At 33.2% G+C, this 17,900-nt stretch overlaps 1 protein-coding gene across 1 annotated transcript; it reads left to right on the forward strand.

Moving 5' to 3' along the window:
* Positions 1–1,091: 1,091 nt before the first annotated feature.
* On the forward strand, positions 1,092–2,849 carry LOC110664504 (60S ribosomal protein L24). The gene is made up of 5 exons (XM_021824223.2): positions 1,092–1,251; positions 1,854–1,929; positions 2,055–2,156; positions 2,234–2,382; positions 2,505–2,849. Exons 1-5 carry the CDS (start codon positions 1,241–1,243, stop codon positions 2,659–2,661), a joined length of 495 nt encoding a protein of 164 aa, XP_021679915.1. The 5' UTR covers positions 1,092–1,240; the 3' UTR covers positions 2,662–2,849.
* Positions 2,850–17,900: the final 15,051 nt, after the last annotated feature.

The following is a 17,900-nucleotide window of genomic DNA, read 5'->3' on the forward strand; positions in this document are numbered from 1 at the left end:
ATACATGATATATTCATTTTATTCACCTATATATTATAAGAAACCTTCTAGTTTAATAAACAAATTAATTGATGAGATATTGAAAAAAATTAATTGGAGACATAGGATTAAAGCCGAACAGTTAAAGTGGAGATGTGCCGCGGTGAGTTTTATGTGATCGCAAGATTCCCAATAAGTTGAAAGGAAAATTTTACTGTACAACCATACGACCGGCTATATTATATGGTAGTGAGTGTTGGGTACTGAAAGAATCGTATGCGTCTAAGATAAGAGTTACAGAGATGATAATATTAAGGTGAATGAGTAGTCATACTATACTAGATAAAGTCCTTAATGAGAGTATTAGAGAAAAGGTAGGAGTGGTACCAATTGAAGATAAGTTGAGAGAAGGGAGATTGAGGTAGTTTGGTCATGTGAAACGTAGACAACGGAGGCTCCAGTTGGACAAGTAGAGCACATTAGATTAGAGGATAGAAAGAAAAAAAAAAGGATAGACCTAAATTGATTTGAAGGAAAGTAGTACAACACGACCTAGAAGCATTACACATTTCTAAGGATTTAACAAAAAATCGTTTGGAGTGGAGAAAGCGAATTCATATAATCGACCCTAAATTTTTAGGATAAAGGCTTAGTTGAGTTGAGTATAATATTTTAATATTAGAATTTATGAATAAAAAATTTAAAAATTATCAAGATTTTAATATATTGTTAAATTGCAGAAGTCATAGGATAAAGTATTTGAATTAAAATTCTACACTTAAATTTGGTTAAAAAAATTTATTTTATAATTATTTTATTATAAAAAGCTATTTAAATTTAAATTTTATATTTTAGATATTTTTTAATTTTATAAATAATATAAATAATTAAGAGTATTTTTATCTTTTCAAAAGTTCGCTCCTCATTCGTGCATTTATATATATTATGATATAGATTATAGATAGATTATAAATATGCTAATATTATTTTAAATTACATTTTTTTGTTTATTTATAATTTTGTTTATTAATTAATATGATTGTTAGATTATAGGTTATGTGGATTTCAATTGGGGATGAAGCTCTATTAATACAAGAGTCATGGAGGCTTGGACTGCGGGCTTGGACAAGAGCCCATAGCCATGTTAATACAAGCTATATTAAGGATACCATTCATTTCTCCAGTACGTTTTTAAGTTGAAAGATTGGAGGTTTAGGGTTTCCGGGACTTGAGCATCAGACGCTATCATCCAACTTTTGCCATGGTTCTCAAGTAAGCTTCTCTCTCTGTGAATAGAACCAATTTTTCTCTCTATTGGGCAAAGCGTTAACTTTTTAGATCTGAGGTTGAATCCTGAATCTTTGGTGTTCATCTCTCCAATTAATTTAGAATGTTGAACGTCAATGAGTTTCACATTCTTTTTTAGTAATTATTCTGCCTTTTTCTTTTCTTGAACTTCATATCCTGGTTGGATTTCGGGAACCCCAAAATCATGTATATCACCGACACAATTAAAAGAAATTATCGTTTTCCAGAAATGAACTGTAATTTTCTGTCAATTGAAGCAGTGTAGCTTTTTTGTGCGCAAAAATTGTTGGGCCTATGTTAATGACTTAATGTGAAGAAGCTTTGTGCAAATGTTATTATTTATTCTTTATTGTAGGGTGCAATACTAGTTTGTTGCTGAATTATACTTGCTTACCCATTGGGGCACCTCAATTTCAATCTGTGCCCTGTTGTCCTGTATCTGTGGATTGTTGCACTGTGGGTTTGGTTTCATTGCATTCTGTACTAGGGCATTGTTAGATTTCGTTTTATGCTTTTGTTTTCAAGTTTTTTTGTTTGTGATTTTGTACTTGGTTTTGGGATATTAGGACTGAGCTTTGCCGCTTCAGCGGTGCGAAGATTTACCCTGGTAAGGGTATCAGATTTGTTCGATCTGATTCTCAGGTGATTTTTCCCCCTCTTAAGTATTGTTATCTGTCAGTGTATTAAGAAACCCAAGAAAGCTTTACGTTTTTTTTCATCTCTTGAAAATGACCTAAATAGTACTTTTTTTTTTTTTATTGATGAAGGTTTTCCTCTTTGCCAATTCAAAATGTAAGAGGTACTTCCACAACCGTCTAAAGCCTTCAAAGCTTACATGGACAGCTATGTACAGGAAACAACACAAGAAGGTATTTTTTTTGTAATGTGAATTCCCTCTTCCCCTGTCTTTTTATGATGTTAAATTGTTATCATTTTGCTTTTATAGGACATTGCTGCTGAGGCTGTTAAGAAGAAGCGCCGGACCACCAAGAAACCATACTCTAGGTCTATAGTTGGTGCCACCTTGGAGGTCATACAGAAGAGGAGGACTGAGAAGCCAGAGGTCCGAGATGCTGCTCGTGAGGCTGCTTTACGGTATGCTAACTCCCCATAGCTTATGATGAGTGAAGCATGGCAGGTTTTATTTACTCTTAGCTTGATAAGATGTCCGATGTGAAGTTCCTTGTGCTTTACATATTAGTTTTCTTTATTTTCAGTGAAATCAAGGAGAGGATCAAGAAAACAAAGGATGAAAAAAAGGCAAAGAAAGCTGAGTTGATGGCCAAAACACAGAAAACACAGGCCAAGGGAAATGTACCCAAGGGTGCTGCACCAAAGGGCCCCAAACTTGGTGGTGGCGGTGGCAAACGATGATCTTCTCGTATCTGTTCATTTCATATCTATTAAGTAGCACGGTTGGAATTTTTGTTTTTCCATAATTTCATCAGGATACTAAATTGGTTTTGTTATCCTTCAAGATTTTCCTTGCATTCATTTAGTGGGGTTCTTTTACTTGAAAGGTTTTCTAAGGCACTAATATCATATTCATTTGTTCTGCTCAAGTAATTAGTTTTCAGCCCTTGGTGATTTGATATTACTTCACGTCTTCACCCCATTATAGGGTATAGTCGATGCACAGGGATAGGGAAAATAGATAGAAAAATATGATGATTTTATTTTCACCCTTTTTTTGGCTCGCTCATTTGGGTAAAACATGTAATTTGGTTTTATCAAACATGGATTGGAGTTCACTCTAAATTCATCAAATGGGCCAATCTTTTCTACTGAACTGCTGCCAGGGAGCAGAAGCTAAAGGCTTTTCTCTCTCAAGTATTTTAGACAGATTTTCTCTCCTTCAAGTAGTTTTCTTAGGGCTCATCCCTAGCTTTCATGCTGGTTCCTTGCGGCTTTTCCTACCTCTACCAAGGGAGGGGAAGCTACTTACGCCCACCTAGTGGTGGGTTTCCTTTCCTCACCACCGAGTAAGCTGTAAACTGTCACGGGCTTTAATATGGTACTTGCCAAAAAAATATTCGCGTTGCTTGGGGGACATAGAAAATAAGTAAAATAGAAAATTTTATTTTTTATTAATTTTGTTTGTAATTTTTTTTTATGTATTTTGTATACATGCAACATTAAATTTTTAGAATAAGAGTACTATGAAACAATGCAGGAAAAAAACTAATTAATGAACGCATAAATATTTTATATTTTATACGTTAATTTGAGATATCTATTTTCTAATAGCTGTATATAATTAAAATATAATAAAAATGTAAAAAAATAATATAATAAACATAGATAATATTAGTAAATAAATATCACATAGCAAACAATAGTATTTAAAACTTTTGGGAATTACTTAAAAAGTTTATCAATAATATTAATGATTACACTTATATATATATATATATATATATATTGAGCATCTAAATTTTTTTCCCTTAATTTTAGGTCAAAGCATATTATTAATTTTAAAGTTTAGAAATTGTCAACTAAAAAGGATGGTTAGTAGAATTCAAATTGTCGACCTAATAAAGTGCTGAATAGGTGCGTCAATTAAGCCCATTAATTTTTCTTAAGTATTATTAGTTTTTATTAAAATTTTTTTAAATATATATATTTTTTTAATGAGCTCACTAAATTTTATTAAATGCTTCTATTAATTTTTTTTTCCTAGAGTCTTTATAAAATTTGATATGTGAGAATACCTAATTTTGATTTAGAGTATATTAAAGTTTTATAACTATTTAATTATTTATTGAAGAAATAACTTAAAAATGTTTTAATGAAATTATTACATTAACAATTGTCTAATTATAGTATATGAGTTAAAGTAATATATATATATATAAACATTTTCTTTATCAAGATTTTATTATTATTTTTAAAACATATTTGTATATAGATATTTATTTATTTTTTATTCATCCTTACCTTGAACAACTTCTAATAAAGAATTGAAAATTTTTATTTACCTTTGAATGTTTAAGAAGAAAATTAATATATATTTACAACAAAATGCATTGTATTAAATAAATAAGTAAATATTAAATATAATATTTAAAGTATATATTAATTGTTGTTATTATCTGACAATATATAAGAAAAGAAAGTTTTGATTATAAATTATCAATGCATCAACATAAAATCTAAATGGCACAATTTTTCATTAAATAACTCATTATTTCTTAAAAGAGATAATTTTTAAAATATACTGTAGCACCCTAAATGTTTAAATAATTATTTTGTGTAGTCACTTGAATATTGTCTGGTTTGGCAGGCTCAGGAGGGGCCGTATGATATTGCTATTATGGGCCTGAGGCCCTGTGTGCTGCGTTTTGTTAAATTTTCATGCAGGAGATTAGGTCTACTTACAAGGGAAACTCTGTCGAAATTTCGGCAATACCTTAGGATTTATTCTTGCTTTTAAAGATTAAATTAATTGGTTAATTCTGCCAGTTAATTGATAGAGGTCAATGTATATGTATAGGTGAACGGTGCCAGCCAATCTTCTTCTATCCAGTCAAACAGTTGTAGTCTAGTCATCCTCTTTGTGAGGAGATATTTATTTTATTTACAATTTCAATATTATTATACTTCTGGTATGCTTATGTATTACTTATATATATATATAGTTAAATATTAGGCATGCCCGTATTGCATTTGTATTTGATGAATACTGCTTTAGTTGCTGTATTTTGATAATCTAGAGCTCTGTGTGTGTTTGTTAGCGTGCTTGTGGCATGGTGTGATGGATATGGGTAGGACGGGCAAATCGGCTTGAGCTAGTTTCGCTTGGGGCCCTGTCCTTTTTATAAAAGTTAGGGTGAGTACGGCTTTGAGTTGATCTCGCTGACCTCTGCATATGGATTATTAAGTGAAAGTCAAGCTCTAGTTGATCTTGCTGGCAGGCCTTGGATTAAGAGAGCTGGGTAGGGGAATCAGCTCCCCATATATGTATGTATGAGTATGGATTTGACACAGGTGCGTGAGTACTCCAGATTATCTTTAATGTGACTTAATATGATTTGTATGACTTGTATGAAGATGATGCATTTCATTTCTAAGGATGCATTAGAACTAGATAGTTATAGAATTTGTATGTAAAATAAAAATTTACTCTCTGAGTCGAATGCTCATTCCTATTCACTATTTTTCCAAGTTACAGGAGAGCTTTTTCCTTGTGATTAACCTACTTTAATTCTTTGCAGGTCTACTTGCTATTATTTTTATGTTTTGTACTGTCAAATATAAAAATTCTAGATCTTCGCATGTATAGAAATATATCATTTAGTTTGGGACTGTAATATTTATCAATTTGAAATTGTAATCTATAAACTTTAGGTATGTATAATTGTGCAGTTGAATACTTATGATGGATGAGGGAGCTAAGTTTCCATTGATTTTATTTTGGATTATGGATGATTGATTGGTGAGCTGAGCTCCCTAAATGTATTTTTATTGAGATTACAGGTCGGATGAGTTAACAATTCTACGTTGGATAGTCCATTTTATGGCCGGATTCTATTTGGTTGATTTCTTGAAATTGGGCTCAATATGGGCTTATTGATGGGTTCGAGTTTAGTTGGGCTTACTACTGGCTTTGGAGGCTTTATGCTGACCCAAGTCTTAGTGACGGTCCGACCTATAATTTGAGTTGTGACAATATTGGTATCATAGCTTAGGCTTTAGATTTATGGGAAAGAGTATAATTGGGAGTGTAAAGGGAGTCTTGTTAGGAGGTCACATGCGGAGTATAGGATCTTGTTTCGTCTTCTTCGATAATTCATTATTTTTAGATTTTGCGTTATTCCTTGGGTAGTATAAGAGTACTTCAGTTTAGTGTCTCGATTTCTATGGAGTACATGGTGATGTAAACTAGTGTTAGCAGATGTGTTAAGGTCTGCTATGGGGATACATACTCCAAGAAATTGTGTTTTTGTTAGTATAGGGCTAATTGGCATGCTTATCTAATGCAAGCCGCGAGGACATAAAGGTGATTTTTGACAGTATAGTTGCTTTAGATGGGAGTGAGGGTACCACTTTTGGTAGTCATCAGTGGATAGCCCTGTCATAGTAAGTTTATGATATTAGTGGATTCAAGAGAGATAAGAGATTAGGGAACCTGGTTTTTTTGGATGTACTATAGTAACTATACAATGTTCTTGATGTTTGTGCTGCAAGCTGTAGATTACAGTATCGACATGGGATTACTGTGTAGAGCTGCGTGCTTCCCTGTGGTGCTCCAGGATGAGGGTGTTTACTGATAGTGTCCATTTTAGTACAGTTATGCTAGAACAGAGTTCTATTTTTACAGAAGAGTTGGAAACTCTTAGTTAAGGTTTAGGACCCTTGAGACGGGATATTAAAGGTTGCAGTTGATTGATAATTGGAGTCAGTGACTCAATTATCCTAACTTGAGCGCAAAGTTATAGCATAAGTGACACGAGACTAGAGGTTATGAATAATATTTGTAGCCTGTAAAGTGACATTCTAGGAAAGTTTATAATATAAAAAGAAAGCAGATAGCCTTGTATAGTTATAATAATGCAGTAGAGATAATACCTCTCTTATAGTCAGTTATGCTATAGAGTATGGTAATGTCTTCTCAGGAGAGATAAAAGAGTTCCAGTAGTATAATGATCTGTGGAATGATGTCCTAAATGGGACTGTAGTGTAATAGGAAATAGTGGCTCAGGTACCCCCCCCCCCCCCTCCCTCCCTTAGAAAGAGTATAATTTTCATTGTAAGGATCATAAGAAATCAGATCATGATGGGTGCAGAGCTTTGGAGTAGTAAGGGAAAAAGGAGATCCTATAGATTCTCTCCTTGAGGTATTAGAGGGTAGTTTGTAGCTAAGCAGAGAAAAGGACAATGACTGCAAGTCAATGAGAATAAGTCATAGAATGTCAGTAGATAAAAGGAATTATAAAAATGAAAATTTGGATAGTTGTTTTCATATATAATAGGAGAGAAATTCGAATGGCAGTGGAAGTACTAATCGGAGTGGTCGAAAGATCAATTCTGAGTAGTACAAAGGTGAAGATGACCTAGTAGAGACACTAAAAAGTACAGTTATCTAGCATAGCTATTAGGTTAAGAAGAAGAATGGAACTAGGGAATAAAGTAATTAAGGTTCTATTTTGGGTAAGATAAAAGAGATGAATTAAAGAGCAAACTGAATAGCCAAGATTGGGAAGAGTAGAGTCAAGATATAGAGGAGGCAAAGTGCAGTTCTAGGAAAGTTAACAAGATAAAAAAAAAAAAAAAAGGATAGAGAGCTTAGAAAAGGATGACATTAAGGAAGACATTTGTCAAGGTATAGGACCTAGAAGTGTAGAGTTCAGAGCAGGTCATAGTTGATACAGTGTTAGGAGCTAGAACATGAAGCTCAGAGTTGAAGGATCCGGAATGAATTTTGTCTATTTTCTGTCCCCAAGGTAGAATAAGAGGTAATGGAATAAGAACCTTTTGAGTGTTAATGGTATGAGGGAAGCTAGGTGAGGTAGGTAACCAAAGTAGATAGTAACCTGATGGTGTGCAACGGTAACTCGAACAGTCTTAGCAAACAAACAAGTGAAGTCAGTAGTTAGTAAGTTGAATAAAACTCAGCCTAATGGATTTGAATATGCCTGATGGGAGAAAAAAAATGAGAGATAATGGCACAAAGGTTTAACATTAGAATTTAGGATGGTGAGACCTAGAGTCTGTAATTGGAGTTAGATAAATATTTTCGGTGTAACCAACAGGATAATTATGTAAGAAAACATGAATAATAGTATGATAATATGTAGCAAAATACTAGTAAAAGTCAAGATAGGACAAGATAGGTATAAATGTAATTATAAGATATTGAGAAGTACATGGATTAGATGAGTGATTGTTGATAAGATTGGAGTAGATCTAAAAGAATCTATCAGTGCTTTATCTTCCAGAATATAACCAAGTATAAGGAGCACTGGGCAAATAATTATAAGTATGGAGAGTAAATATAGAGTAAAAAGGAAATTGTGAATTCTAAGATGATATGTCAGGTAGGACAACAGTACAACAAAGGGTAGATACAACTGATATCTTATAATAAAGCACAATAATTACAAAGAAATGATGGAATTGAAAAAGGAGACTAAGAGGTATGAGCTAAACATTGTTTATCAAACACTAGTGTATTATAAATTGTAAGAGAAGATCTCTCCTTCTTTTCAAATTAGCTCATGTTTTGATTCTAGGAAATGGTGTTAAGAAGGGAAGCTGTGTTAAGGTGATCAATCAATTGAGAATTTGATGGGCATTAGTACGTACACAGCCTCCTGAGGCAAAAATGATGGTAAGTGCATATATAATGTCAAGAATGAAAGAGGATCAAGAGATATGGCTATATCAAGGAGAATGAATACGTGACATATCTTGTCTGGGATTGTGGTACAACACACATTTTTTATTGCCATGTTAGTATAGGTGGGACCTATAGGTTCAAGGATATCTATCTAACCATTAACGGCAATTCCCTATAAAGAATAGTACATAATGAAAATGTTTTGATGGACATGTTAAGGAGATACAGGAAGAATCATCCATGGTGGATTGCATAAGTTCCATAATATGAGTTGTAGGCTAGTGCTATAGTATGATACTATATGTTGTATGTGCTAGTAAAAACCAATCGCAGAGTTAGAATTTTGAAAGTAATGGAATTAGCAAATCAAGTTAGAATTATGAATAAATAAAAAGGTTAAAGTTAACATTGATGGGATGAATATCTTCAAAGGAAAAGGCATAAGGTGAGGAAAGACAAAAGGAATGGTATGAGAGGAACACTAAGGGATGTTTAGAACGAGTTATGGTAAATTGGAAGGTTGACGGAGCGGTGGAGCCTTGATTTAAGTGCCAGTGTGTCAGGAAGTAAGTCAGATAGTAAGAAGTCTTAAGCAGAAGCCAAGAAACTCCTTTTTTAGGAAATGAGTAGGATATGATAAGTGGTGTTGACTGGGTGGCTTGAGAATACTTAAACTTTTATCAAGTCAAGAGAGAAACCCAGTTCAATTTCTGATGTCGATAGATGGTGTAAAGAATGTTTGATAATTGGATGGTATTTAGTGTGCTACAGCAAGGGCATATACAAGTAAAGTGCTATCAATCATCTATGCAGACTTTGAGGGAACATCAGTTGTATGCTAAGTTTTTAAAGTGTGAGTTCTAATTGGAGAGTATTTCATTATTGGGACATGTGGCCTCTAGTGAAGGTATTCAGGTGGATCCCAAGAAAATTAAAGGAGTAACTGATTAGCTTAAGTCTACCAACATTTACTGAGGTACGGAGTTTTCTAAGCATAATAGGCTATTACAGGTGTTTTGTGCAGAATTTTTTCAGAATAGTAGCTCCTCTGACCTGGTTGACTAGAAAGAATGTCCCGTTTGTCTAGTCAGACAAGTGTGAGGAGAACTTTCAAAAGCCTAAGGAATGTTTAACTATAGCTCCAGTGTTGACCTTTCCGGTGAGTGGAAAAGGGTATATAGTGTATTGTGATACTTCCAGAGTTGGGTTGGGGTGTATTTTAATGTAGCTTGGTAAAGTAGTGGCAGCTTCAAAGTAATTAAAGAGGCACGAGCAAAATTGTCCTACTCATAATTTGGAGATGGCAGCTGTAGTTTTTACATTAAAGATCTGGAGACACTATCTGTATAGCGAAGTGTGTGAGATATACACTGACTACAAGAGCTTGAAGTATATTTTCCAGCAAAGAGACTTAAATTTGAGGCAAAGGAGATGGATGGATCTTCTGAAGGATTATGACTACACCATCCAATACCATCCTGGGAAGGCGAATGTGGTGGCAGATGCTTTGAGCAGAAAATTTTCTGGCAGCTTGGCGCACATATCTAATGAAAGGAGGCCATTAATTTAGGAGTTGCATGGGTTGATGGATCAGGGACTAATTTTGGATATATCTGATGAGAGTGCACTGTTGGCACATTTCAGAGTGAGGCCAGACTTATGGGACAGAATTAGAGTTTTCCAACACAAAGACCCGCGACTAATGAGAATTGTAGAAAGGGTACAGCAAGGAGAGGATTGTGAATTTGGGTTTGGTGCAGATGGCGCTCTTATGCAAAGCTTCTGTAACACCCCAAAATTTTAAATTTTATTATTTTATGAGCATTTTTGGTATTTTAATTTTATTTAAATTTTAGGATTTTTTTGAGATTTTTCGGATTTTAAAAATCGGGTTCGATTTTCTGAAAATATAAACTTTGATAATTTTTAAAAATTAATTTAAAGACCACGTGGCAAAACTAAAAATATATTTGGAATCTACGAATTTTTCTGAGTTTTCTGAAATTTTTTCGGAATTTTTGGACCTCGTTTTCGGTCTCGAGGCAGAGTAAAAATTCAAAAATTTTGTATCCTGAATCAGACCGGGCGAATCGAATCGGACCGGATCGGACCGGTCGAATCGGACCGGCCTTTTCTTTTTATTCTTCCCTTCCCCGCGCGCGTTCGACCTCCTCCCATTCTCTCTCTCTTTTCACTCTCCTCCCTCCTCCCCTTGCCGCGCCGCCACCTCCCCTGCCTTCCCACCTCGCCGGCGCGCCGCCTCAGCCCTCCCCATGATCGGCGCTGCTGGAGCCGAAGCGGCTCCAGTGACCATGCAGCGTGCGACCGTTCACCTTCCGGGCCAAAATCCGGTCGATCCGGCCACCAATCTGATCGGGTCTTGTGTCTAAACTCATCTACTCGTCGAGAGCTTTCCATAGACACCAAGAACACCGAAATCCATCTAGCGATTTGTCCAATTTTTGCCCGGGAATTTTAGCCCATTTTGAATTTCGGGCTAGATTTCTAGCAAACCGTGAATCCAATGAGAAAACCGAGAGTACCAGAGCGCTCCACTCGTCGAGAGCTTTGCGGCGACATAAATTTCGAATTTTTTTGACACCGTTTTTTGGTGGGTCCCATGAAACTTTGCAGTGTCTTTTCGAGCATTAAATGAGTTTAGAAAATTCTGAAAAATTTATGTACTAACCCCCGTGTCATGGGCTTCATGTAGGTATCTTCAATTTGCGAAAATTCGACAGTTGCCCGGGTCTGTGAATTTCCGGCCAGACAGACCCGTTACCGAAAAAGTCTCCGAATTGGACCGATGTTTTGGCTACCCCCCCATTGTCAGACGTCCCGAGCGCGTTCCCGAAGTCGGAATCGGCAAAGGTAAACCCGAACCTTGCATTTTCATAATTTTCTAGTGCTTAAATAGGATTAAAAATTCATAAAATATTCGTGGTAGCTCAGAAAATTATGATTCCTTTTGCAATAGCCTAGTAATATTGCTAAGGACCGCGGGGCAAAGTTTTAAAATTTTTAGAGCTTGTTTGGGTAATTTTTGCAAAAATGATCAATTATAAGGACTAAATTGAAATTTTACGTATTGTGATGGATGATTGATTTGATGGGCCCAGGAGGGGCTGTGTGATGTGATTGAGTTGTGGATATATGGATTGTGAATATAGAAGTGTGTTTTGAGCCATTTTGCAGGTTGGGTAGGTCCTAGGTATAGAGGAGACTCTGTCGGATTTTCGGCATGACATATGACATATTTGGTCTTTTCTTGATTGTATTGAGTCATTTGTATTAAATAATTGTAATGTAATTGTCAGGTGAGCCGGGACAGCCTTCTTCCTCCGCCCAGCCGCCACATTAACCGTTATCAAGTCTGTGAGTAAAATATTAATTTTAATTGTAATTTCACTATTATTATATGTTCAAGCATGCCCATGCATCACTTATATGCATATATCTATGTAGATAAACTTTAGGCACGATTTATGTGGCATTCATAACTGTGAAAGTGCCATGTATGTTGCTGTGATAATTTGGAGCAGTGTGCGTGCGTTGGCGTGCGTGTGATGTGGTGTGGACTATGGATAGGACGGGTAGTCACGGCTTGAGATCTTCGCTGGGACCCGATCCTTCGGGTGGTAGTCACGGCTTGAGTTCTTCGCTGGGACCCCCGATTTGGTTTATTAAGCGAAAGTCCGGCTTGAGTTCTTCGCTGGCAATAGGTTGGATTTAAGAGAGCTGTATAGGGGATCAGCTCCCATATATTATGATTGATATCACTGGGTGTGTGAGTGCTCCAAATTACCTTTATGATGTTATGATGTGAAAACGTTGTTGATGTTGCATTTCACTCTACAGGGTGCATTAGTTTTAGATAGTTATAGAGATTATGGTTAAAATTGATATTTTACTCTCTGAGTCGAACGCTCACTCCTGTTCAATATTTTTTCAAGCCACAGGAGGATATTTTTGAGATTAACTTGCTTTCTTCCTCGCAGGTCGATTATTAACGTTTGTATAAACTTGTTAAATCTTAGAATTTCCGCATATGTTAGAAATGTTTATTTAATATGGGTCTGTAAACTAAATTATTATTTTGGACCTGTAAACTTAATAATCTATGCATGTTTGATGGATTGGATGAGGGAGCAGAGCTCCCATTTATTTTTATGCTAATGAGTATGTGGAGGGTGAGCTGAGCTCCCCAATTGAGTATTTATTGTGTTTACAGGTCGGGTGAGTAAAAAACTCCCCGTTGAAAGGTCCATTTTATGGCCGGACTCTGTCCGGTTGATTTCTTGAAATTGGGCCCAAATGGGCCTTAGAGTTGGGTTAAGTGAATAGTTAGGCTTACTACGGGCCTCGGGGGCTTTAGGCTGGCCCGGGTCCTAGTGCCGGTCCGGCCCATAGGTTGGGTCATGACAGCTTCAGGATATGTGTGCCAGATGTGGACAACCTCAAGAATGAGATCATACAAGAGGCACACTACATACCCTACAGTGTTCACTCAGGACTCACCAAGATGTATCATGATGTGAAAGAAAGGTATTGGTGAAATGGCATGAAGAGAGACATAGTAGATTTTATATCCAAGTGCTTAACTTGTCAGGAGGTAAAGTTTGAACATAAAAGGCTGTCAGAGAAGTTGCAAGAGATTCCCATTCCAGAGTGAAAGTGGGAAATGATTACTATAGACTGCATAATTGAGTTGCCTTGTACCACATAAGGACATGATTCTATATGGGTAATTGTGGATCGTCTAACTAAGTTGGCTCACTTCTTACCTGTGCGAACCACCTATTCTATTGCCCAATACACTAGGCTCTATATTCGTGAAATAGTCAGATTACATGGAGTTCCTGCATCCATAATATCTGATAGGGGGCTTGAGTTCACTTCTCGATTCTGGAGGAAGCTATAAGAGGCACTTGGCACACAGTTAAATTTTAGTATAATCTTTCACTCTAAGACAGATAGGCAGTCTAAAAGAACCATTTAGACAATGGAAGACATACTTTACATGTGTGTCTTAGATTTTGGAGGTTAATGGGATGATCAGTTGCCATTAGTGGAGTTTGCGTACAATAACAGTTATCATTCTAGTATTGGAATGGCACCTTATGAGGCACTATATGGCAGGAGGTATAGGTCCCCTCTGTGTTGGATAGAAGTTGGAGAAGCGAGAGTACATGACTGAGATTTGGTGCAATACACTTTACAGATGGTTCTTTTGATCAAAGAGCGTTTAAAGATAGCTTTTAGCAGACAGAAGAGTTATGCAGATCCAAGGAGAAAAGATGTAGAATTTATAGTGAGTGATTATGTGTTCTTAAAGGTCTCTCCTACGAAAAGGGTTAAGGGATTTGGAAAGAAAGGCAAGTTGGCACCCCGTTACATAGATAGAACCTTTTGAGATCACGGACAGAGTGGGAGCAGTTGCTTATCGGTTAGAGTTGCCATTTAAGCCTTTCTCATGTCCACCTAGTATTTCAAATTTCTATGCTTAGGAAGTATGTTCTCGACCCTTCTCATGTGCGGCAACTAGACACAGTGGAGTTAGATGAGAATTTGACTTTTAAGGAGCAGCTAGTAGCTATAGTGGACTATCAGTTGAGGCTGTCTCGATCAATGTAGATCCTCATAATTAAAGTTCTATGGAAGAGTCAATCTATAAAGAAATGCACCTGGGAGTTAGAGCGGGGTATGCATAGCAAGTACTCATATTTATTTAATATGTAGGTCTTTATTATTATTGTACTTTGTGCAAAATTTAAGGATAAATTTTCTGTAAGGGGGAAAGAATGTAATACTCTAAATATTTAAATAATTATTTTGTGCAGTCACTTAAGTATTGTCTGGTTTGGCAGGCCTAGGAGGGGTCATATGATGTTGCTATTATGGGCCTGAGGCCCTGTGTACTGCATTTTCTTGAATTTTCATGCAGGGGGTTAAGTCTACTTACAAGAAAAACTCTGTCGAAATTTCAGCAATACCTTAGAATTTATTCTTACTTTTATAGATTAAATTAATTGGTTAATTCTGTCAGTTAATTGATAGAAGTCAATGTATATGTATAGGTGAACGGTGCTGGCCAATCTTCTTCTATCCAGTCAAACTAGTTGTAGTTAGGTCATCCTCTTATGAGTAGATATTTATTTTATTTGCAATTTCAATATTATTATACTTCTGCCATGCTCATGCATTACTTTTATACATACATACATACATACATACATACATACATATATATATATATATATATATATATATATATATATATATATATATATATATATATATATATGTATGTAGATATTTATTTTATTTGCAATTTCAATATTATTATACTTCTGCCATGCTCATGCATTACTTTTATACACATATATATATATATATATATATATGCATTACTTTTATACATATATATATATATATATATATATATATGCATTACTTTTATATATATATATATATATATATATGTATAAAAGTAATGCATATATATATATATGTATAAAAGTAATGCATATATATATATATATATATATATATATATAAAAGTAATGCATATATATATATATGTATATATATATGCATTTAAATATTAGGCATGCCCCGTATTGCATTTATATTTGATGAATACTGCTTTATTTGCTGTATTTTGATAATTTGGAGCGCTGTGTGTGTGTGTGTGTGTTGGCTTGCTTGTGGTGTGGTGTGATGGATATGGGTAGGACGGGCAAATCGGCTTGAGCTAGTCTCGCTTGGGCTTCGGTCTTTTTTAAGGAAGTCGGCGTGAGTACGGCTTTGAGTTGACCTCGCTGACTCCTTCATATGGATTATTAAGCGAAATTCTTGCTCGAGTTAATCTCGCTGGCAGGTCTTGGATTAAGAGAGCTGGGTAGATAAATCAGCTCTCCATATATGTATGTGAGTATGAATTTGACACGGTGCGTAAGTGCTCCAGATTATCTTTAATGTGACTTAATATGATTTGTATGACTTGTATGAAGATGATGCATTTCATTTCTAAAGATGCATTAGAACTAGATAGTTATAGAAATTGTATATAAAATAAATATTTACTCTCTGAGTCGAACGCTCACTCCTGTTCACTATTTTTCCAGGTTACAGAAGAGCTTTTTTCTTGTGATTAACCTACTTTCATTCTTCACAGGTCTACTTGCTATTATTTTTATGTTTTGTACTGCTAAATATAAAAATTCTACGTCTTCGTATGCGTAGAAACATATCATTTAGTTTGGGATTGTAATATTTATCAATTTGAGATTGTAATCTATAAACTTTAGGTATGTTTAATTGTGTGGTTGGATACTTATGATAGATGAGGGAGCTGAGCTTCCATTGATTTTATTTTGGATTATGGATGATTGATAGGTGAGCTGAGCTTCCCAAATGTATTTTTATTGAGATTACAGGTCGGGTGAGTTAATAATTTCCCATTGGATAGTCCATTTTATGGCCGGATTCTGTTTGATTGATTTTTTGAAATTGGGCTCAATATGGGCTTACTGCAGGCTTTGGGGATCTTATGTTAATTTAAGTCCTAGTGTTGGTCTGACCCATAATTTAGGTCGTGATATATACTTAATATACTTTGTAATTTGGGGTATTTATATTCAATATATAATTTTTTTTTATCATTAAATTAGCATTTTGTCATTTATTTTGTCGATTAGTAACAAATTTTCATTAAATATTTATTTTAAAATTTAACTTATGATTTTAGTTTTTCATATTTAAAACTCAAATATAAGTAGGGAAATTAAATAATGGTGATAGACCTAAATTTATATATCTATATAAAGCAGAAAGGTATTTCAAAGGCAATGTCACGTGGCACTTTTCTTAAAGAATTTGTCACTAATACTATTCATTAATAACTCTTTTTTATACTCTTTTATACTAATTATTATTTCATTTTTTTATTTTTTTTTTCAATTATCATTATTATTTATAATATCATTAATTTAAATTATTATTTTATTTAAAATTTAATTTTTAAAAATTAAGATCTTTTTGTGATTAAATATAATATTTAAAAATTATTTATATTATTTTTTTATAAATTTATTTACACAAAAATATTATTTACTACATGTCACTCCAATAATAATAATAATAATAATAATAATAATAATAATAATAGGTCACCAATGGCCTTTAATTTAATGAAAATTGATAATTAATTTGTAATTTTATAATAAACTATTATATAATTTAATTAACCTTAAATTATTTATATCTTTAATAAATATTTTTATTATATTATTATATTTCTTATTATTTTTATTATGAAATATTTGTTAAGAAATTTGAGAGATAAAAAGTGTAGTGAACATAAAAAGTTATAAAAATAAAATATAAAAATTTAACTTATTTATAATTAATATGTATTATTTTTTATATTAATAATTTAATATTTTTTATTTCACTTTTCTAAGACTAATCAATTATTATTATTATTATTATTATTATTATTATTATTATTATTATTATTATGGCCAACATATGGCCATTGAATTGAAATATCTAAATAAATGGGAAATATTTACTGTCGTAAAAATTTAATTTAAATACTTTTATTACCATTTTTCAATCAAATAATATTTTATTACAAAATTAAATTTTTATTTAAATAGTTTTATTTATTTGTCTATATATAATATATCATATGAGAAATTTGATACAATCAACTATTCTCCTATCACCAAGTATTTTCATTTTATCTAAGTGCTTTCGAATCTTTTTTGATTTATTATATTTTTTTATTATTTCTTTTAAAGTTATTATTTATTATTTTTAAAATTTATTTATTTAAAGATATCTAATTAATATTTATTTAATTACTAATTTTTTATAAATTTCTTATTTAATATTTTATACAATTTTTAATATTTTATTTCATTATAATTATATATCGAATACAATTATAACTAATATTTTGATTATTCATATTTTATTATCATTAATTTTTAATAGAATTATTTTTAAATTTTAATTAAATATCTAAATTTTTATGCATAAATTATCTCTCAATTATATTTTAATACAAAGGTAAAATTTTAAAGATAAATTAAAAATATGATTACATCGAAAATTTAGATATAAGTAAAGATGATTAATAAAATTAAAGTTATAATATTAAAATTATTGGATCTATCTATTGAAAAAAAGTTTGTATTTTTAACATTTATTATATTAATAACAAATCATGATATTTTAAATTTTAAATTTAATTTTTATAAAATGT

This window comes from Hevea brasiliensis, chromosome 9 (genome assembly GCF_030052815.1).
Source record: "Hevea brasiliensis isolate MT/VB/25A 57/8 chromosome 9, ASM3005281v1, whole genome shotgun sequence".
Taxonomy (NCBI): domain Eukaryota; kingdom Viridiplantae; phylum Streptophyta; class Magnoliopsida; order Malpighiales; family Euphorbiaceae; genus Hevea; species Hevea brasiliensis.

Excerpts from the sequence above, each read along its gene's own strand:
- LOC110664504 (XM_021824223.2), top strand. Across the intron at positions 1,930-2,054 it reads TTGTTCGATCTGATTCTCAG|GTTTTCCTCTTTGCCAATTC; the intron begins GTGATTTTTCCC and ends TTATTGATGAAG. Across the intron at positions 2,383-2,504 it reads GCTCGTGAGGCTGCTTTACG|TGAAATCAAGGAGAGGATCA; the intron begins GTATGCTAACTC and ends CTTTATTTTCAG.